The sequence below is a fragment of the Salvelinus fontinalis genome, chromosome 17, assembly GCF_029448725.1.
Source record: "Salvelinus fontinalis isolate EN_2023a chromosome 17, ASM2944872v1, whole genome shotgun sequence".
Classification (NCBI taxonomy): Eukaryota; Metazoa; Chordata; class Actinopteri; order Salmoniformes; family Salmonidae; genus Salvelinus; species Salvelinus fontinalis.
In genome coordinates this window covers 1,990,764-2,014,610 of record NC_074681.1, presented here as the reverse complement: position 1 = coordinate 2,014,610, position 23,847 = coordinate 1,990,764, and the positions used below count along the sequence as shown (strand labels likewise).

At 42.1% G+C, this 23,847-nt stretch overlaps 1 protein-coding gene across 6 annotated transcripts in view; it reads right to left on the bottom strand.

Annotated features, from left to right (window-relative positions):
- Positions 1–23,620, bottom strand: part of hhatla (hedgehog acyltransferase like, a) — a 42,156-nt gene extending 18,536 nt beyond the window's left edge. Inside the window, exons 1-3 of one of the 6 annotated variants that reach the window (XM_055865861.1) lie at positions 23,325–23,620; positions 19,186–19,222; positions 18,677–18,816 (exon numbers count right to left, since the gene is read on the bottom strand). In XM_055865861.1, the coding sequence (XP_055721836.1) occupies positions 18,677–18,782 (106 nt within the window). In that variant the 5' untranslated portion in view covers positions 18,783–18,816; positions 19,186–19,222; positions 23,325–23,620. Of the gene's footprint in view, positions 1–18,676; positions 18,820–19,185; positions 19,223–23,311 lie in introns of all 6 variants that reach the window. The other 5 variants (XM_055865858.1, XM_055865855.1, XM_055865859.1 and 2 more) reach the window with 5 other exon arrangements.
- Positions 23,621–23,847: the final 227 nt, after the last annotated feature.

The following is a 23,847-nucleotide window of genomic DNA, read 5'->3' as shown; positions in this document are numbered from 1 at the left end:
CTGCCATTCCTCAGTCCGGAGCTGCCATTCCTCAGTCCGGAGCTGCCCCTTACCCTGGTGCTGCCCCTTACCCTGGTGCTGCCCCTTACCCTGGTACTGCCCCTTACCCTGGTACTGCCCCTTACCCTGGTACTGCCCCTGACCCTGGTACTGCCCCTGACCCTGGTACTGCCCCTGACCCTGGTACTGCCCCTTAGTCCGGAGCTGCCCCTTTGTCCGGAACTGCCCCTTAATGCAATGGGGTTAATGTGGAGGGGGGTCATTTGGAGGAAGCCTAGGAGGTGGTTAGGGACTGTGGTGACGTGGGGACCACAACCAGAGCCGGAGCCGCCACCGTGGATGGAAGCCCACCCAGACCCTCCCCTAGACTGTGTAATGGTGCGCCCGGAGTTCGCACCTTAAGGGGGGGGTTATGTCACGCCCTGGCCTTAGTATTCTTTGTTTTCTTTATTTTAGTTAGGTCAGGGTGTGACATGGGGAATGTTTGTGTTTTGTTGGTTTTGGGTGTTTTTATGGTAAAGGGGTTGTTGGGTATAGTATATGGGTTTGTGTTGAGTACATGTGTCTAGTGTTGTCTATGTATGTTTAGTTGTCTAGGAGAGTCTATGGTTACCTGAATGAGTTCCCAATTAGAGACAGCTGATTTCGGTTGTCTCTGATTGGGAGCCTTATTTAGGGTAGCCATAGGCTTTCATTGGTTGTGAGTAGTTGTCTATGTCAGAACGTTTGTAGCCTGTGTGTGTGCACGACGTTAATTAGCTTCACGATCGTTTGTTTTGTTAGTTTGTATTAAGTGTTTCGTGTTTATTTTTCGTCGTCTTTAAAATAAAAGAAGATGGCTTATTTTCCAAATGCTGCGTTTTGGTCTGTCAATCCGCCACACGATCGTGACACCCTCACACATAAGGATGGCTCTGAAAGACTGATACATGTTTGATAGTAGTAGTAGACACCCTCACACATAAGGATGGCTCTGTTGTAGAAAGACTGATACATGTTTGATAGTAGTAGTAGACACCCTCACACATAAGGATGGCTCTGTTGTAGAAAGACTGATACATGTTTGATAGTAGTAGTAGACACCCTCACACATAAGGATGGCTCTGTTGTAGAAAGACTGATTGTCACGTTCCTGACCTATTTATGTTAGTTGTTATGTGTGTTAGTTGGTCAGGACGTGAGGTTGGGTGGGCATTCTATGTTTTCTGTTTCTGTGTTGGTTTTGGGTTACCTGGTATGGCTCTTAATTAGAGGCAGGTGTTTGGCGTTCCTCTAATTAAGAGTCATATTTAGGTAGGCGTTGTCACAGTGTTCGTTGTGGGTGATTGTCTCCTGTGTCTGTGTTATGTCTTACACCATACGGGATTGTTTCGGTTGTTCGTTTCGTTTCGTTTCGATGTAGTATGTTTCCTGTCCGTAAGTGTTACGTGTAGTTATGTAAGTTTATGTTCAGGTTTCGTCTACGTCGTTTTCTTGTTTTGTAATTTTGAAAGTGTTTTGTTTCGTTTCGTGTTGCCATCGTATTCGTAATAAAGATGGCTTATTTCCCAAATGCTGCGTTTTGGTCTGAAGATCCTTCTCTCCTCACCTCATCCGAGGATGAGGAGAGCACCAGCCGTTACAGAATCACCCACCACGCTAAGACCAAGCGGCAAGGGAAAAATAAACGGAGTAAGGGACAGGAGAAAAACAAGGATTTCTGGACATGGGAGCAGATAATGAATGGAGAAGGTCCCTGGGCTAAAGCAGGAGAAAATCGCCGTTCTCAGGAAGAGAGGGAGGCAGCTAAAGCCCAGGAGCGGTGGTTTGAGGAGGCAGCAAGGAGACGTGGCTGGAAGCCCGAAAAGCCATGGGAGCAGCTGGAGGCACTGGGGAGTGCAGAGGCTACCGGAGAGAGGAACCGGAGCTATGAGGGAACGCGTCTGGCACGGAAGCCAAAAAAGCCCGTAAGTAATTCCCAAAAATTTCTTGGGGGGGGGCTAGGAGGTAGTGGGCCAAGGGCAGGTAGGAGACCTGCGCCCACTTCCCAGGCTTACCGTGGAGAGCGGGAGTACGGGCAGGCGCCGTGTTACGCAGTAGAGCGCACGGTGTCTCCTGTACGAGTGCATAGCCCAGTGCGGGTTATTCCACCTCCCCGCACTGGTAGGGCTAGATTGAGTATTGAGCCAGGTGTCATGAGGCCGGCTCAACGCGTCTGGTCTCCAGTGCGTCTCCTCGGGCCGGCATACATGGCACCTGCCTTACGCATGGTTTCTCCGGTTCGCCTACATAGCCCGGTGCGGGTTATTCCACCTCCCCGCACTGGTCGGGCAACCGGGAGTATTCAACCAGGTAAGGTTGGGCAGGCTCAATGCTCAAGAGTGCCAGTACGCCTCCACGGTCCGGTATTTCCGGCACCACCTCCCCGCCCCAGCCTAGTACCTACAGTGTCTACACTACGCACTAGGCTACCAGTGCGTATCCTGAGCCCTGTTCCTCCTCCACGCACTCTCCCTGTAGTGCGTGTATCTAGCCCGGTGCCTCCAGTTCCGGCACCACGCACTAAGCCACCTGTGCGTCTCCAGAGCCCTGAACACACTGTATCTTCTCCCCCTACTAATCCTGATGTGCTTGTCCTCAGCCCGGTGTCACCAGTGCCGGTACCTCGCATCAGGGATAGAGTAGGCTTTGAGAGTACAGTGTGCCCTGTTCCTGCTCCCCGCACTAGTAGGAAGGTGCTTATCCTTAGCCCGGTGCCTCCAGTTCCGGCACCACGCACCAGGTCTACAGTGCACCGTATCCGGCCAGAGCCATCCGTCTCCCCAGCGCCATCTGAGCCATCCGTCTCCCATAGCGCCATCTGAGCCATCCGTCTCCCCAGCGCCATCTGAGCCATCCGTCTCCCCAGCGCCATCTGAGCCATCCGTCTCCCCAGCGCCGTCTGAGCCATCCGTCTGCCAGGAGCCTGCAAAGCCGCCCGTCTGCCATGAGCCTGCAAAGCCGCCCGTCTGCCATGAGCCTACAGAGCCGTCAGCCAGACAGGAGCCGCTAGAGCCGTCAGCCAGACAGGAGCCGCTAGAGCCGTCAGCCAGACAGGATCTGCCAGAGCCGCCAACCAGACAGGATCTGCCAGAGCCGCCAACCAGACAGGATCTGCCAGAGCCGCCAACCAGACAGGATCTGCCAGAGCCGCCAACCAGACAGGATCTGCCAGAGCCGCCAACCAGACAGGATCTGCCAGAGCCGCCAGAGCCGTCAGAGAGCCATGAGCAGCCAGAGCCGTCAGAGAGCCATGAGCAGCCAGAGCCGTCAGAGAGCCATGAGCAGCCAGAGCCGTCAGAGCGCCATGAGCAGCCAGAGCCGTCAGAGCGCCATGAGCGTCGAGAGCCGTCAGCCTGCCATGAGCGTCGAGAGCCGTCAGCCTGCCATGAGCGTCGAGAGCCGTCAGCCTGCCATGAGCGTCGAGAGCCGTCAGCCTGCCATGAGCGTCGAGAGCCGTCAGCCTGCCATGAGCGTCGAGAGCCGTCAGCCTGCCATGAGCGTCGAGAGCCGTCAGCCTGCCATGAGCGTCGAGAGCCGTCAGCCTGCCATGAGCGTCGAGAGCCGTCAGCCTGCCATGAGCGTCGAGAGCCGTCAGCCTGCCATGAGCGTCGAGAGCCGTCAGCCAGCCATGAGCGTCGAGATTCGTCAGTCAGCCATGAGCTGCCCTTCAGCCTGAAAAGGCTAGATACCCAGAACTGCCCATCAGTCCAGAGCTGTCTCTCTGTCCGGAGCTGCCTTTCAGTCCGGAGTTGCCCCTCTATCCTGATCTCCCTCTCTATCTTCATCTACCTCTATATTCTTATCTATCCCTCTGTCTTGATTTATCTCTCTGTCCCGGTGTTGTCCTTATTAGGTATGTTATTAAGAGGATTTTGTGGGGGAAAAAAGAGGGTGGACATTCTTGGAGGGAGGAAGCTAGGATGGATTATGGTGGGGTGGGAACCGCGCCCGGAGCCTGAGCCACCACCGTGGTTAGATGCCCACCCAGACCCTCCCCTAGACTTTGTGCTGGTGCGTCCGGAGTTCGCACCTTGTGGGGGGGGTAATGTCACGTTCCTGACCTATTTATGTTAGTTGTTATGTGTGTTAGTTGGTCAGGACGTGAGGTTGGGTGGGCATTCTATGTTTTCTGTTTCTGTGTTGGTTTTGGGTTACCTGGTATGGCTCTTAATTAGAGGCAGGTGTTTGGCGTTCCTCTAATTAAGAGTCATATTTAGGTAGGCGTTGTCACAGTGTTCGTTGTGGGTGATTGTCTCCTGTGTCTGTGTTATGTCTTACACCATACGGGATTGTTTCGGTTGTTCGTTTCGTTTCGTTTCGATGTAGTATGTTTCCTGTCCGTAAGTGTTACGTGTAGTTATGTAAGTTTATGTTCAGGTTTCGTCTACGTCGTTTTCTTGTTTTGTAGTTTTGAAAGTGTTTTGTTTCGTTTCGTGTTGCCATCGTATTCGTAATAAAGATGGCTTATTTCCCAAATGCTGCGTTTTGGTCTGAAGATCCTTCTCTCCTCACCTCATCCGAGGATGAGGAGAGCACCAGCCGTTACAGAATCACCCACCACGCTAAGACCAAGCGGCAAGGGAAAAATAAACGGAGTAAGGGACAGGAGAAAAACAAGGATTTCTGGACATGGGAGCAGATAATGAATGGAGAAGGTCCCTGGGCTAAAGCAGGAGAAAATCGCCGTTCTCAGGAAGAGAGGGAGGCAGCTAAAGCCCAGGAGCGGTGGTTTGAGGAGGCAGCAAGGAGACGTGGCTGGAAGCCCGAAAAGCCATGGGAGCAGCTGGAGGCACTGGGGAGTGCAGAGGCTACCGGAGAGAGGAACCGGAGCTATGAGGGAACGCGTCTGGCACGGAAGCCAAAAAAGCCCGTAAGTAATTCCCAAAAATTTCTTGGGGGGGGGCTAGGAGGTAGTGGGCCAAGGGCAGGTAGGAGACCTGCGCCCACTTCCCAGGCTTACCGTGGAGAGCGGGAGTACGGGCAGGCGCCGTGTTACGCAGTAGAGCGCACGGTGTCTCCTGTACGAGTGCATAGCCCAGTGCGGGTTATTCCACCTCCCCGCACTGGTAGGGCTAGATTGAGTATTGAGCCAGGTGTCATGAGGCCGGCTCAACGCGTCTGGTCTCCAGTGCGTCTCCTCGGGCCGGCATACATGGCACCTGCCTTACGCATGGTTTCTCCGGTTCGCCTACATAGCCCGGTGCGGGTTATTCCACCTCCCCGCACTGGTCGGGCAACCGGGAGTATTCAACCAGGTAAGGTTGGGCAGGCTCAATGCTCAAGAGTGCCAGTACGCCTCCACGGTCCGGTATTTCCGGCACCACCTCCCCGCCCCAGCCTAGTACCTACAGTGTCTACACTACGCACTAGGCTACCAGTGCGTATCCTGAGCCCTGTTCCTCCTCCACGCACTCTCCCTGTAGTGCGTGTATCTAGCCCGGTGCCTCCAGTTCCGGCACCACGCACTAAGCCACCTGTGCGTCTCCAGAGCCCTGAACACACTGTATCTTCTCCCCCTACTAATCCTGATGTGCTTGTCCTCAGCCCGGTGTCACCAGTGCCGGTACCTCGCATCAGGGATAGAGTAGGCTTTGAGAGTACAGTGTGCCCTGTTCCTGCTCCCCGCACTAGTAGGAAGGTGCTTATCCTTAGCCCGGTGCCTCCAGTTCCGGCACCACGCACCAGGTCTACAGTGCACCGTATCCGGCCAGAGCCATCCGTCTCCCCAGCGCCATCTGAGCCATCCGTCTCCCATAGCGCCATCTGAGCCATCCGTCTCCCCAGCGCCATCTGAGCCATCCGTCTCCCCAGCGCCATCTGAGCCATCCGTCTCCCCAGCGCCGTCTGAGCCATCCGTCTGCCAGGAGCCTGCAAAGCCGCCCGTCTGCCATGAGCCTGCAAAGCCGCCCGTCTGCCATGAGCCTACAGAGCCGTCAGCCAGACAGGAGCCGCTAGAGCCGTCAGCCAGACAGGAGCCGCTAGAGCCGTCAGCCAGACAGGATCTGCCAGAGCCGCCAACCAGACAGGATCTGCCAGAGCCGCCAACCAGACAGGATCTGCCAGAGCCGCCAACCAGACAGGATCTGCCAGAGCCGCCAACCAGACAGGATCTGCCAGAGCCGCCAACCAGACAGGATCTGCCAGAGCCGCCAGAGCCGTCAGAGAGCCATGAGCAGCCAGAGCCGTCAGAGAGCCATGAGCAGCCAGAGCCGTCAGAGAGCCATGAGCAGCCAGAGCCGTCAGAGCGCCATGAGCAGCCAGAGCCGTCAGAGCGCCATGAGCGTCGAGAGCCGTCAGCCTGCCATGAGCGTCGAGAGCCGTCAGCCTGCCATGAGCGTCGAGAGCCGTCAGCCTGCCATGAGCGTCGAGAGCCGTCAGCCTGCCATGAGCGTCGAGAGCCGTCAGCCTGCCATGAGCGTCGAGAGCCGTCAGCCTGCCATGAGCGTCGAGAGCCGTCAGCCTGCCATGAGCGTCGAGAGCCGTCAGCCTGCCATGAGCGTCGAGAGCCGTCAGCCTGCCATGAGCGTCGAGAGCCGTCAGCCAGCCATGAGCGTCGAGATTCGTCAGTCAGCCATGAGCTGCCCTTCAGCCTGAAAAGGCTAGATACCCAGAACTGCCCATCAGTCCAGAGCTGTCTCTCTGTCCGGAGCTGCCTTTCAGTCCGGAGTTGCCCCTCTATCCTGATCTCCCTCTCTATCTTCATCTACCTCTATATTCTTATCTATCCCTCTGTCTTGATTTATCTCTCTGTCCCGGTGTTGTCCTTATTAGGTATGTTATTAAGAGGATTTTGTGGGGGAAAAAAGAGGGTGGACATTCTTGGAGGGAGGAAGCTAGGATGGATTATGGTGGGGTGGGAACCGCGCCCGGAGCCTGAGCCACCACCGTGGTTAGATGCCCACCCAGACCCTCCCCTAGACTTTGTGCTGGTGCGTCCGGAGTTCGCACCTTGTGGGGGGGGTAATGTCACGTTCCTGACCTATTTATGTTAGTTGTTATGTGTGTTAGTTGGTCAGGACGTGAGGTTGGGTGGGCATTCTATGTTTTCTGTTTCTGTGTTGGTTTTGGGTTACCTGGTATGGCTCTTAATTAGAGGCAGGTGTTTGGCGTTCCTCTAATTAAGAGTCATATTTAGGTAGGCGTTGTCACAGTGTTCGTTGTGGGTGATTGTCTCCTGTGTCTGTGTTATGTCTTACACCATACGGGATTGTTTCGGTTGTTCGTTTCGTTTCGTTTCGATGTAGTATGTTTCCTGTCCGTAAGTGTTACGTGTAGTTATGTAAGTTTATGTTCAGGTTTCGTCTACGTCGTTTTCTTGTTTTGTAGTTTTGAAAGTGTTTTGTTTCGTTTCGTGTTGCCATCGTATTCGTAATAAAGATGGCTTATTTCCCAAATGCTGCGTTTTGGTCTGAAGATCCTTCTCTCCTCACCTCATCCGAGGATGAGGAGAGCACCAGCCGTTACACTGATACATGTTTGATAGTAGTAGTAGACACTACACACATAAGGATGGCTCTGTTGTAGAAAGACTGATACATGTTTGATAGTAGTAGTAGACACCCTCACACATAAGGATGGCTCTGTTGTAGAAAGACTGATACATGTTTGATAGTGTCTTGATGCTGTATGGTGTGAAAGACTGATACATGTTTGATAGTGTCTTGATGCTGTAGTGTTAGGGTTAGTAGTAGTAGTAGTAGACAGTGATAGTGTCTTGATGCTGTATGGTGTGAAAGACTGATACATGTTTGATAATGTCTTGATGCTGTATTGTTAGGGTTAGTAGTAGTAGTAGACAGTGATAGTGTCTTGATGCTGTATGGTGTGAAAGACTGACACATGTTTGATAGTGTCTTGATGCTGTATGGTCTGAAAGACTGATACATGTTTGATAGTGTCTTGATGCTGTATTGTTTGTCCTTCATGTTCTAATACTTTAATGTTACCCCTTTCCTTGTGTTTTTTTGTAACAAATAATTATAAAAAATATTTTAAAAACTTCCGACTTCAACTGTATGTTACAACACTTTGGTTTCACTAATAAATATGTTTAAATGGGGGGAAAAAGAGCAACAGCATATTGAGCAAAGCCCCAACAACATTGCATAACCTACTTAGTTGTCACAAAGCCCTTCATATTTTCCACAATAATAATCATATCCTCAAAGCCGTCCTCAGGAGATTATGTTCCAGCGTGTATCATGGCCCTCAATGATTGAACTGAAATATTTCATGGAACAGGAGACAAGGAAAATAACAGCACTTTCTGGGGTGGAGACAGAAATACTCTGACAAGGGGCACTAGTGCTGTGCTTCTCAGGTCCAAGGCACAAAAAGACAACCTTGCTGCCGGGTATACTGGTACATCTGAAAGGCAGGGCCATATGATAGATAGAGGGACAAAATTATAGCACTCTCTTTTAAGTTCAAACATACAAACTGACAATGAGCACTAACTAGCAGTTCACATGTTCCTACAACAACCTACTACACAACCTATAATACAACCTATAATACAACCTATAATACAACCTACTACACAACCTATAATACAACCTATAATACAACCTATAATACAACCTATAATACAACCTACTATACAACCTATAATACAACCTACTACACAACCTATAATACAACCTACTACACAACCTATAATACAACCTACTACACAACCTATAATACAACCTACTATACAACCTACTATACAACCTATAATACAACCTACTACACAACCTATAATACAACCTACTATACAACCTATAATACAACCTACTATACAACCTATAATACAACCTACTATACAACCTACTACACAACCTATAATACAACCTATAATACAACCTACTATACAACCTACTACACAACCTATAATACAACCTATAATACAACCTATAATACAACCTATAATACAACCTACTATACAACCTACTATACAACCTATAATACAACCTACTATACAACCTATAATACAACCTACTATACAACCTACTATACAACCTATAATACAACCTATAATACAACCTACTACACAACCTATAATACAACCTATAATACAACCTACTATACAACCTATAATACAACCTACTATACAACCTACTATACAACCTATAATACAACCTATAATACAACCTATAATACAACCTACTATACAACCTATAATACAACCTACTATACAACCTATAATACAACCTACTATACAACCTATAATACAACCTACTATACAACCTATAATACAACCTATAATACAACCTATAATACAACCTACTATACAACCTATAATACAACCTATAATACAACCTATAATACAACCTACTATACAACCTATAATACAACCTATAATACAACCTATAATACAACCTACTATACAACCTATAATACAACCTATAATACAACCTATAATACAACCTATAATACAACCTACAATACAACCTACTATACAACCTACTATACAACCTATAATACAACCTACTATACAACCTACTATACAACCTATAATACAACCTACTATACAACCTATAATACAACCTATAATACAACCTATAATACAACCTATAATACAACCTATAATACAACCTATAATACAACCTACTATACAACCTATAATACAACCTATAATACAACCTATAATACAACCTATAATACAACCTACTATACAACCTATAATACAACCTATAATACAACCTACTATACAACCTATAATACAACCTATAATACAACCTACTATACAACCTACTATACAACCTACTATACAACCTACTATACAACCTACTATACAACCTACTATACAACCTATAATACAACCTATAATACAACCTATAATACAACCTATAATACAACCTATAATACAACCTATAATACAACCTACTATACAACCTACTACACAACCTACTATACAACCTACTATACAACCTACTATACAACCTATAATACAACCTACTATACAACCTATAATACAACCTACTATACAACCTACTATACAACCTACTATACAACCTACTATACAACCTATAATACAACCTACTATACAACCTATAATACAACCTATAATACAACCTATAATACAACCTATAATACAACCTACTATACAACCTATAATACAACCTACTATACAACCTACTACACAACCTACTATACAACCTATAATACAACCTACTATACAACCTATAATACAACCTATAATACAACCTATAATACAACCTATAATACAACCTACTATACAACCTATAATACAACCTATAATACAACCTATAATACAACCTACTATACAACCTATAATACAACCTATAATACAACCTATAATACAACCTATAATACAACCTACTATACAACCTATAATACAACCTATAATACAACCTATAATACAACCTACTATACAACCTATAATACAACCTATAATACAACCTATAATACAACCTATAATACAACCTACTATACAACCTATAATACAACCTACTATACAACCTACTATACAACCTATAATACAACCTATAATACAACCTATAATACAACCTACTACACAACCTATAATACAACCTATAATACAACCTATAATACAACCTACTATACAACCTACTACACAACCTATAATACAACCTACTATACAACCTACTATACAACCTATAATACAACCTATAATACAACCTACTACACAACCTATAATACAACCTATAATACAACCTATAATACAACCTACTATACAACCTATAATACAACCTATAATACAACCTACTATACAACCTATAATACAACCTATAATACAACCTACTATACAACCTATAATACAACCTATAATACAACCTACTATACAACCTACTATACAACCTATAATACAACCTACTATACAACCTATAATACAACCTATAATACAACCTATAATACAACCTATAATACAACCTATAATACAACCTATAATACAACCTATAATACAACCTACTATACAACCTACTACACAACCTATAATACAACCTACTATACAACCTATAATACAACCTACTATACAACCTATAATACAACCTATAATACAACCTATAATACAACCTATAATACAACCTATAATACAACCTATAATACAACCTACTATACAACCTACTATACAACCTACTACACAACCTACTATACAACCTACTATACAACCTATAATACAACCTATAATACAACCTATAATACAACCTATAATACAACCTATAATACAACCTATAATACAACCTATAATACAACCTATAATACAACCTATAATACAACCTACTATACAACCTATAATACAACCTATAATACAACCTACTATACAACCTATAATACAACCTATAATACAACCTATAATACAACCTACTATACAACCTATAATACAACCTATAATACAACCTATAATACAACCTATAATACAACCTATAATACAACCTATAATACAACCTACTATACAACCTACTACACAACCTATAATACAACCTACTATACAACCTACTACACAACCTATAATACAACCTACTATACAACCTACTACACAACCTATAATACAACCTATAATACAACCTATAATACAACCTATAATACAACCTACTATACAACCTACTACACAACCTATAATACAACCTACTACACAACCTATAATACAACCTACTATACAACCTATAATACAACCTATAATACAACCTATAATACAACCTATAATACAACCTATAATACAACCTACTATACAACCTACTACACAACCTATAATACAACCTACTATACAACCTACTACACAACCTATAATACAACCTATAATACAACCTATAATACAACCTATAATACAACCTACTATACAACCTATAATACAACCTATAATACAACCTACTATACAACCTATAATACAACCTACTATACAACCTATAATACAACCTATAATACAACCTACTATACAACCTATAATACAACCTATAATACAACCTACTATACAACCTACTATACAACCTATAATACAACCTATAATACAACCTATAATACAACCTACTATACAACCTACTATACAACCTATAATACAACCTACTATACAACCTATAATACAACCTACTATACAACCTATAATACAACCTACTATACAACCTACTATACAACCTACTATACAACCTATAATACAACCTATAATACAACCTATAATACAACCTATAATACAACCTATAATACAACCTACTATACAACCTATAATACAACCTATAATACAACCTACTATACAACCTATAATACAACCTACTATACAACCTATAATACAACCTATAATACAACCTACTATACAACCTACTATACAACCTATAATACAACCTACTACACAACCTACTATACAACCTATAATACAACCTACTATACAACCTATAATACAACCTATAATACAACCTATAATACAACCTACTATACAACCTATAATACAACCTATAATACAACCTATAATACAACCTATAATACAACCTATAATACAACCTATAATACAACCTATAATACAACCTATAATACAACCTATAATACAACCTATAATACAACCTATAATACAACCTATAATACAACCTATAATACAACCTACTATACAACCTATAATACAACCTATAATACAACCTACTATACAACCTATAATACAACCTATAATACAACCTATAATACAACCTATAATACAACCTACTATACAACCTATAATACAACCTACTATACAACCTACTATACAACCTATAATACAACCTACTATACAACCTATAATACAACCTATAATACAAACTACTATACAACCTACTATACAACCTACTATACAACCTACTACACAACCTATAATACAACCTACTATACAACCTACTATACAACCTACTATACAACCTACTATACAACCTATAATACAACCTACTATACAACCTATAATACAACCTATAATACAACCTATAATACAACCTATAATACAACCTATAATACAACCTATAATACAACCTACTATACAACCTACTATACAACCTACTATACAACCTACTATACAACCTACTATACAACCTACTATACAACCTATAATACAACCTACTATACAACCTATAATACAACCTATAATACAACCTATAATACAACCTATAATACAACCTATAATACAACCTATAATACAACCTACTATACAACCTACTACACAACCTATAATACAACCTACTATACAACCTACTACACAACCTATAATACAACCTATAATACAACCTATAATACAACCTATAATACAACCTATAATACAACCTACTATACAACCTACTATACAACCTACTATACAACCTACTATACAACCTATAATACAACCTACTATACAACCTATAATACAACCTACTATACAACCTATAATACAACCTACTATACAACCTATAATACAACCTACTATACAACCTACTATACAACCTACTATACAACCTACTACACAACCTATAATACAACCTATAATACAACCTATAATACAACCTACTATACAACCTATAATACAACCTATAATACAACCTACTATACAACCTACTATACAACCTATAATACAACCTACAATACAACCTATAATACAACCTATAATACAACCTATAATACAACCTACTATACAACCTATAATACAACCTATAATACAACCTATAATACAACCTATAATACAACCTATAATACAACCTATAATACAACCTACTATACAACCTACTATACAACCTACTACACAACCTATAATACAACCTATAATACAACCTATAATACAACCTACTATACAACCTATAATACAACCTATAATACAACCTACTATACAACCTATAATACAACCTATAATACAACCTACTATACAACCTACTATACAACCTACTATACAACCTACTACACAACCTATAATACAACCTATAATACAACCTATAATACAACCTACTATACAACCTACTACACAACCTATAATACAACCTACTATACAACCTACTATACAACCTATAATACAACCTATAATACAACCTATAATACAACCTATAATACAACCTATAATACAACCTATAATACAACCTATAATACAACCTACTATACAACCTATAATACAACCTATAATACAACCTACTATACAACCTACTATACAACCTATAATACAACCTACTATACAACCTACTATACAACCTACTACACAACCTATAATACAACCTATAATACAACCTACTATACAACCTACTATACAACCTACTATACAACCTATAATACAACCTATAATACAACCTATAATACAACCTATAATACAACCTACTATACAACCTACTATACAACCTATAATACAACCTATAATACAACCTATAATACAACCTATAATACAACCTACTATACAACCTACTATACAACCTACTATACAACCTATAATACAACCTATAATACAACCTACTATACAACCTACTATACAACCTACTATACAACCTATAATACAACCTACTATACAACCTACTATACAACCTATAATACAACCTATAATACAACCTATAATACAACCTATAATACAACCTATAATACAACCTATAATACAACCTACTATACAACCTACTATACAACCTATAATACAACCTATAATACAACCTATAATACAACCTACTATACAACCTATAATACAACCTACAATACAACCTACTATACAACCTATAATACAACCTACTATACAACCTATAATACAACCTATAATACAACCTACTATACAACCTACTATACAACCTACTATACAACCTACTACACAACCTATAATACAACCTATAATACAACCTATAATACAACCTACTATACAACCTACTACACAACCTATAATACAACCTACTATACAACCTACTATACAACCTATAATACAACCTATAATACAACCTATAATACAACCTATAATACAACCTATAATACAACCTATAATACAACCTATAATACAACCTACTATACAACCTATAATACAACCTATAATACAACCTACTATACAACCTACTATACAACCTATAATACAACCTACTATACAACCTACTATACAACCTACTACACAACCTATAATACAACCTATAATACAACCTACTATACAACCTACTATACAACCTACTATACAACCTATAATACAACCTATAATACAACCTATAATACAACCTATAATACAACCTACTATACAACCTACTATACAACCTATAATACAACCTATAATACAACCTATAATACAACCTATAATACAACCTACTATACAACCTACTATACAACCTACTATACAACCTATAATACAACCTATAATACAACCTACTATACAACCTACTATACAACCTACTATACAACCTATAATACAACCTACTATACAACCTACTATACAACCTATAATACAACCTATAATACAACCTATAATACAACCTATAATACAACCTATAATACAACCTATAATACAACCTACTATACAACCTACTATACAACCTATAATACAACCTATAATACAACCTATAATACAACCTACTATACAACCTATAATACAACCTACAATACAACCTACTATACAACCTATAATACAACCTACTATACAACCTATAATACAACCTATAATACAACCTATAATACAACCTACTATACAACCTATAATACAACCTACTATACAACCTATAATACAACCTACTATACAACCTACTATACAACCTACTATACAACCTACTATACAACCTATAATACAACCTATAATACAACCTACTATACAACCTACTATACAACCTACTATACAACCTATAATACAACCTACTATACAACCTACTATACAACCTACTACACAACCTACTATACAACCTATAATACAACCTATAATACAACCTATAATACAACCTACTATACAACCTACTATACAACCTATAATACAACCTACTATACAACCTATAATACAACCTACTATACAACCTATAATACAACCTATAATACAACCTACTATACAACCTATAATACAACCTACTATACAACCTATAATACAACCTACTATACAACCTACTATACAACCTATAATACAACCTACTATACAACCTACTATACAACCTATAATACAACCTACTATACAACCTATAATACAACCTACTATACAACCTATAATACAACCTATAATACAACCTACTATACAACCTATAATACAACCTATAATACAACCTACTACACAACCTATAATACAACCTATAATACAACCTACAATACAACCTATAGTCCATGACAGCACTGTACTCTACTGTACTCTACTCTGCAGTACTCTACTGTACTCTACTCTACTGTACTCTACTCTACTCTACTCTACTCTACTGTAGTCTACTGTACTGTACTGTACTGTAATGTACTCTACTGTACTCTACTGTACTCTACTCTACTCTACTCTACTCTACTGTAGTCTACTGTACTGTACTGTAATGTACTCTACTGTACTCTACTCTACTGTACTCTACTCTACTCTACTCTACTGTAGTCTACTGTACTGTACTGTACTGTAATGTACTCTACTGTACTCTACTCTACTCTACTGTAGTCTACTGTACTGTACTGTACTGTAATGTACTCTACTGTACTCTTCTCTACTGTAATCTACTGTACTCTACTCTACTGTAGTCTACTGTACTGTACTGTACTGTAATGTACTCTACTGTACTCTACTCTACTGTACTGTACTCTACTCTACTCTACTGTAGTCTACTGTACTGTACTGTACTGTACTCTACTGTACTCTTCTCTACTGTAATATACTGTACTCTACTCTACTGTAGTCTACTGTACTGTACTGTAATGTACTCTACTCTACTGTACTCTACTGTACTCTACTCTACTGTATTGTACTCTACTGTACTCTACTGTACTCTACTCTACTGTACTCTACTGTACTCTACTCTGCAGTACTCTACTGTACTCTACTGTACTCTACTCTGCAGTACTCTACTGTACTTTAAACCACAACTGACAGTGAGAGGAAAGCAAGTCAACATCATCCCCATAATTCAGAAAGTCTTTATTGTCCCATTGTAGTGGAGGTTGCAGCAGCATACTGTACACCCGTAGTCTTTATTGTCCCATTGTAGTGGAGGTTGCAGCAGCATACTGTACACCCGTAGTCTTTATTGTCCCATTGTAGTGGAGGTTGCAGCAGCATACTGTACACCCGTAGTCTTTATTGTCCCATTGTAGTGGAGGTTGCAGCAGCATACTGTACACCCGTAGTCTTTATTGTCCCATTGTAGTGGAGGTTGCAGCAGCATACTGCACACCCGTAGTCTTTATTGTCCCATTGTAGTGGAGGTTGCAGCAGCATACTGTACACCCGTAGTCTTTATTGTCCCATTGTAGTGGAGGTTGCAGCAGCATACTGTACACCCGTAGTCTTTATTGTCCCATTGTAGTGGAGGTTGCAGCAGCATACTGTACACCCGTAGTCTTTATTGTCCCATTGTAGTGGAGGTTGCAGCAGCATACTGTACACCCGTAGTCTTTATTGTCCCATTGTAGTGGAGGTTGCAGCAGCATACTGTACACCCGTAGTCTTTATTGTCCCATTGTAGTGGAGGTTGCAGCAGCATACTGTACACCCGTAGTCTTTATTGTCCCATTGTAGTGGTGGTTGCAGCAGCATACTGTACACCCGTAGTCTTTATTCTATAACCCAGTTGTTGTTTACAAGCTAGCGCCCGTGGCCTAAAGAAATCCCTCTATTACCATGTAGGCTGGAGTTAGGCTGAGCAGAATACTAAAGGACAACTGCTAACACTACTTCAGTTTGACACGGTCCCGACTGCAGTGCACACAGACTGCAGCGTGTGTAATTCCCTCCCTGCTCTTGCATCCATCCACAGAGGTTACATAATCTGCCCCGTCACTTTATTCAAATCAATTCATGAAGATAACGCCGGACTATAGTGCAGCATTATACCATGCAGCTCTTCTGCAGGACATCGATAACATCTCTGAATAGCTTAGTAAGCAAACTGAACACTGGCTGGTAACACTTCATAATGACTTTCATTAAAAAAGCCTTTCACACATGCCTTTATAAATATTGTATATACATGTTTACAAGTTATTACAAATATAATATGTTGGCAGACGACAGTATTTCTGGTTGTGTTTGACTCATCGACACGTTCTGTCATTTAGACACCAAGAATATCCTCCTTATCTAATGAGTAGGACAATTATAGCTGCTAATTAGGCCAATTATAATAACCCGACACTCATAATACACAGATGAATCTAATAAGAATGCCTTTAAGGCCTCTTCATTTCAATCGGATACTGTAGACGGAAACACGTCAAGCAACGTGACGAGGTGAGAGGTTTAAATAGACCGCTTAACTGAGGATAATGTACAGGGATGAAAATGTATACAAAAAAAAACGCTGAGCCATGTTCTGCAGAGTCAGTTTTTTATCAGAGTGTGATAGAATACAGGTTGGTTATGAAGGCAGAGTGCATAGGACATGATGTGGATAGCTATGAGATTAATATTTTACAAGGGAGACCTAGCCCAAGAAAGCTGCAATTCAGACATCAGACACGTCAAATCAACAACAATACGGTTACATCATAGGCACGTCCCAAATGGTAAAACTATTCCTTAATTAATTAGTGCCCCAGTGCACTAAATAGAGAACAGGGTGTAATTTGCGACAGGTCCAATAACAACTCATGGTCCACTACTCACCAGCGGAGGCGTCCCATATCCAGGTGCCAGCCCATAGTAGAGACAGGTAGAGAACCGCTGCGTACAGGTAGAGTTCCAGCTTAGGAAGGGCTGCCTTGAGCCTCATGGTGGATCTCTGGCACTAAACACACACAGGGGACCTGAGGGGAAGGGAAATGAGGATATTAGAACAGGCTAAAATTGTAGTAGGCATTATATATATATACAGAGAGAGAGAGAGATAGAGAGAGAGAAAGAGAGAGAGAAAAGAGAGAGAGAGAGAGACAGAGAGAGAGCGAGAGACAGAGAGAGAAAGAGGAGAGAAAGAGAGAGAAAGAGAGAGAGAGGAGAGAGAGAGAGACAGAGAGAGAAAGAGAGAGAGCGAGAGAGAGAGAGAGAGAGAGAGAGAGAGAGAGAGAGAGAGAGAGAGAGAGAGAGAGAGAGAGAGAGAGAGAGAAAGAGAGACAGAGAGGAGAGGGATAGAGAGAGAGAGAGACAGAACCACTTTGGAATTAAATGACAATACTGACCTGCTATGGAGAAGAATTCACCTCAAGGAGATGTTGACTATTCTCAGTAACACCGGTCAGTAATGGTTCAAAACAACAACAAAGAAACACCCCATATTAAGTCTTGTTCATGAACATAATGTATTTTGCAAGCTTCTGTGTCAGTCACTGTCACAAAACAATACACACGTTGCATAATAACTGTTAAACCATTGCAACCATCCTGTGTGAAAGCCACAAAGTACTCAGTTCAAACGTTGAAAATAGGAGACTGATCTTTTTCATTTTTTTATATGTGATATTAAACAAGCCAACAAAAAAAAGTGAATGTATTCCATTACTTCAGCATAAAGCAGTGTTTCGGTGCAATAGGTTGAAAGTATAATGACGGGGAAAAACAACCATTGACAACTATAGAACTAAGCCTTGTATAACAATATGGTTCTGCTGTTATTGTAGCCTACAGTGCCTTTAGAGGGCATCCCGTGCCTTTAGAGGGCATCCCGTGCCTTTAGAGGGCATCCCGTGCCTTTAGAGGGCATCCCGTGCCTTTAGAGGGCATCACGTGCCTTTAGAGGGCATCCCGTGCCTTTAGAGGGCATCACGTGCCTTCAGAGGGCATCCCGTGCCTTTAGAGGGCATCGCGTGCCTTTAGAGGGCATCCCGTGCCTTTAGAGGGCATCGCGTGCCTTTAGAGGGCATCGCGTGCCTTTAGAGGGCATCGCGTGCCTTTAGAGGGCATCGCGTGCCTTTAGAGGGCATCACGTGCCTTTAGAGGGCATCCCGTGCCTTTAGAGGGCATCCCGTGCCTTTAGAGGGCATCCCGTGCCTTTAGAGGGCATCCCGTGCCTTTAGAGGGCATCCCGTGCCTTTAGAGGGCATCCCGTGCCTTTAGAGGGCATCACGTGCCTTTAGAGGGCATCCCGTGCCTTTAGAGGGCATCCCGTGCCTTTAGAGGGCATCCCGTGCCTTTAGAGGGCATCCCGTGCCTTTAGAGGGCATCGCGTGCCTTTAGAGGGCATCGCGTGCCTTTAGAGGGCATCACGTGCCTTTAGAGGGCATCCCGTGCCTTTAGAGGGCATCGCGTGCCTTTAGAGGGCATCGCGTGCCTTTAGAGGGCATCGCGTGCCTTTAGAGGGCATCGCGTGCCTTTAGAGGGCATCACGTGCCTTTAGAGGGCATCCCGTGCCTTTAGAGGGCATCACGTGCCTTTAGAGGGCATCACGCCCCTTGACTCATTCCCCATTTGTATTATTATTTTCTAAATTCTTCAAGCCCTCTAAAGGCACGGGATGCCCTCTAAAGGCACGTGATGCCCTCTAAAGGCACGTGATGCCCTCTAAAGGCACGTGATGCCCTCTAAAGGCACGTGATGCCCTCTAAAGGCACGTGATGCCCTCTAAAGGCACTGTAGGCTACAATAACAGCAGAACCATATTGTTATACAAGGCTTAGTTCTATAGGTGTCAATGGTTGTTTTTCCCCGTCATTATACTTTCAACCTATTGCACCGAAACACTGCTTTATGCTGAAGTAATGGAATACATTCACTTTTTTTTGTTGGCTTGTTTAATATCACATATAAAAAAATTAAGGCACGGGAGGCACTTAACTCCATTCCGTTTCTTTTTTTATCCTAAAGAACTACCCACTCCTTCACAATTACAAGAATACCCAGAACATGATGCAGCCACCAGTATGCTTGGAAATATGGAGTGGTACTCAGTAATGTGTTGTACTGGATTTGTCCCAAACATAACACTTTGTATTCAGGACAAAAGCTTTACGACATTTTTTGAAGTATTACTTTAGTGCCTGGTTGCAAACACAATGCATGTTTTGGAATATTTGTATTCTGTACAGTCTTCCTTCTTTTCACTCTGTCAATTAGGTGGTTATTGTGGAGTAACTACAATGTTGTTGATCCATACTCAGTTTTCTCCTATCACAGCCATTCAACTCGGTACAGTAGCTGTTTTAAAGTCACCTTTAGCCTTTTGGTGAAAACCCTGAGCGGTTTCCTTCCTCTCCGGCAACTGAGTTAGAAATGACTCCTGTATCTTTGTAGTGACTGGGTGTATTGATACACCATCCAAAGTGTGATTAATAACTTGCTCAAATGGATATTCAATGTCTGTTTTTTTTAACCAATCTACCAATAGGTGCCGTTCTTTGCGAGGAATTGGAAAACCTCCCTGGTCTTTGTGGTTGAATCTGTGTTTGAAATTCACCGCTCGACTGAGGGACTTTACAGATACAGTAAAATCTCAATTTAATCCATTTTAAATTTAGGCTGTAACAACAAAATGTGGGAAAAGTCAAGGGTTGTGAATACTTTCTGAAGGCACTGTATGTAACGTATTCTGTTTCTGTAAAATGCTACACGGGAATCTGCTAAACCTAGTCTTAAAAAGGTTTTTAAAAAGCCACAGAAGCTATTTGCATAACATTTGCATAACTTTGATCTTTGTTGATAATTGCAATCATAACAATTAGTCTTTTGGAGGCCCTTAGCAAGATTTGGTTGGACGGGCCCTCCCCCACTGCGCGGGGCAACATTTTTAGTGGCCCTCAACTTGAAGGCAGAGAGAGAAAAAATATGTTTCAAAGTACATTTCCTGCAATTCTGTACATTTTGCCATGGGGCGTAAAGAAAAGGTTCACTTTGAAAGCACATTTTCTGCACTTATATGCATTTTGCCACGGGGCGTAGAGACAATTTAGTAATTTTACAACACATTTCATGTGAATCTGGGACATTGTTGCAGTTTTACAACAAGTTTTCTGCAGTTCTACACATTTTGCAGTTTGCAATTTTATAACACATTTTATGCAATTCTACTTGCCATGGGGCAGAGAGAATTTTTGCCGTTTTAAAGCTAATTTTCTGCAATTCTACACATTTTGCCATGACTTATGCCATGTTAATGATATGCATGAGAGTGACTAACAAAATGTATGTGGGCCTGTGCCTGGTCTGTATTCAGTCATGATTACAACAAGTTTAGATAACTGTCTAGGCTCATTTACCGATCTAAAAATAGTTAGCTGACATGGCTAATCGAGTGCTGATGCACAACCAAATGTTGAACTTGCACCTTGTGTATTCTACTACTGTAACTTTAAACAGTAAGTTGAGACCTTAAACGGAGTTCCAATTTTTTTTTAATAATTTTTTTTTATAAATGTTTTTGGGGTCGGGGCCCCATTGTGGCCGGGGCCCTAATTGACAACCAATGTCGCTTATGCCCTGAGCTGACACGGATTGCAATACAAGATATCTTGTACAGTTTGAAAATAAAATACTCCTCCCTTATCAACCTCAACTGTAGGCCTACACTGTTTCACACACTGTTTCTAATGTGAAAACAACGATAGTGGTAACAGTAGTAATGTGAGAACATTTTCACAACATAACATTGACAGTTGGATCTCTAGAAATGCTGGTCATATAGAAAAAAACACTAAACATTCTCAATAAAATAAAAATAAACGTTTTAAAAGTATATTTTTCCTGTTACGCGTCGGAGGGACAAGTCAGAGACAGCGACAGAGACAGCGTGTTCTAAATTGGACTGTAACGCCTCACAAACTGCCCTGCTCAGAGATCCCCAGAATCAGCACTGTCAGCTGAGCAATCCTACCTCCTCTCCTATTTTAGCCATAGCAGTTGAGCTCTCTCGCTCTCTCCGCCACCGTACAGCAGCTGCAATGCTATGTGATATCTGCACTGAGACGCATCGGGGGAATCACACCACAGTGTAAATTAGCATCGCTTAAAATGTCCAAGAAAGGTGCACTGGAATACACGACTAGCTATAGGCCTAGACTGTGTTCATATTATGACTATAGTTGGAAGAATAACGCACCTGCGCTGGCATATAAAAACAGGGTTATATGGCCACACTGCACCAAGTTGAGAGAGTTAAATGGAGTTGGAATAACAAACCCAATTGCCAAGATCTTTCTAATGCCAAAGAAGAACTCTAGCAACGACTTGAGTGTGTTGCATACAAATTGAACGCTATTTAGCCGTAGGTCTATTGTTCTAAAACCGCCTACGCTGCCAGCATGTAACGATACATTGTCGCAGTAAAATTCTACCGTTTTTTCTATGCGATTATGTCACAGTCCTCCGATAACGCACCTGTTCTACTGACCTTTCTATCCGCTTCTCAGCCACAGGACAGGTTACAAGGTGTATTGCTGTCCCTCTCTCCAAAATGTCAAAAGAAAAAGAAGAAGTAAAAGGGGTTTGTGTTTGTACGGCGTTTTGTTTTTCTAATTCATTCCGTCCCTGCTTTTGGTAACGCCGGTGCCGTACCCCCAGTGCTAGCCAGGCGCAGCAGTTGAGGATGTTGCGAACTAGGGTGGGGGTGGGCGTGGGGGTGTGGGTGCCACTCTGCGGGATATATTTATCTTTTTCAGAACTGCGCCGCAGTGAGAGGTGGTCCAGTGACTGCCTGTCAAAACGGACGCAGGTTCCACAGCGCAGAGAGAGAATGGAATGGATACTGTCGCAGCCTTCTCTGACATGATGATGGTTCTGCCATATCATATTCCATAGCCTACATGAATGTTCATACATTGAACTGATACGCTACCCACTGGTCACACCACGTCATTTCAACGTGGGTAATTGGGTAAAACTTGGTTGAGACGTTGATCAATGAGATTACAAGC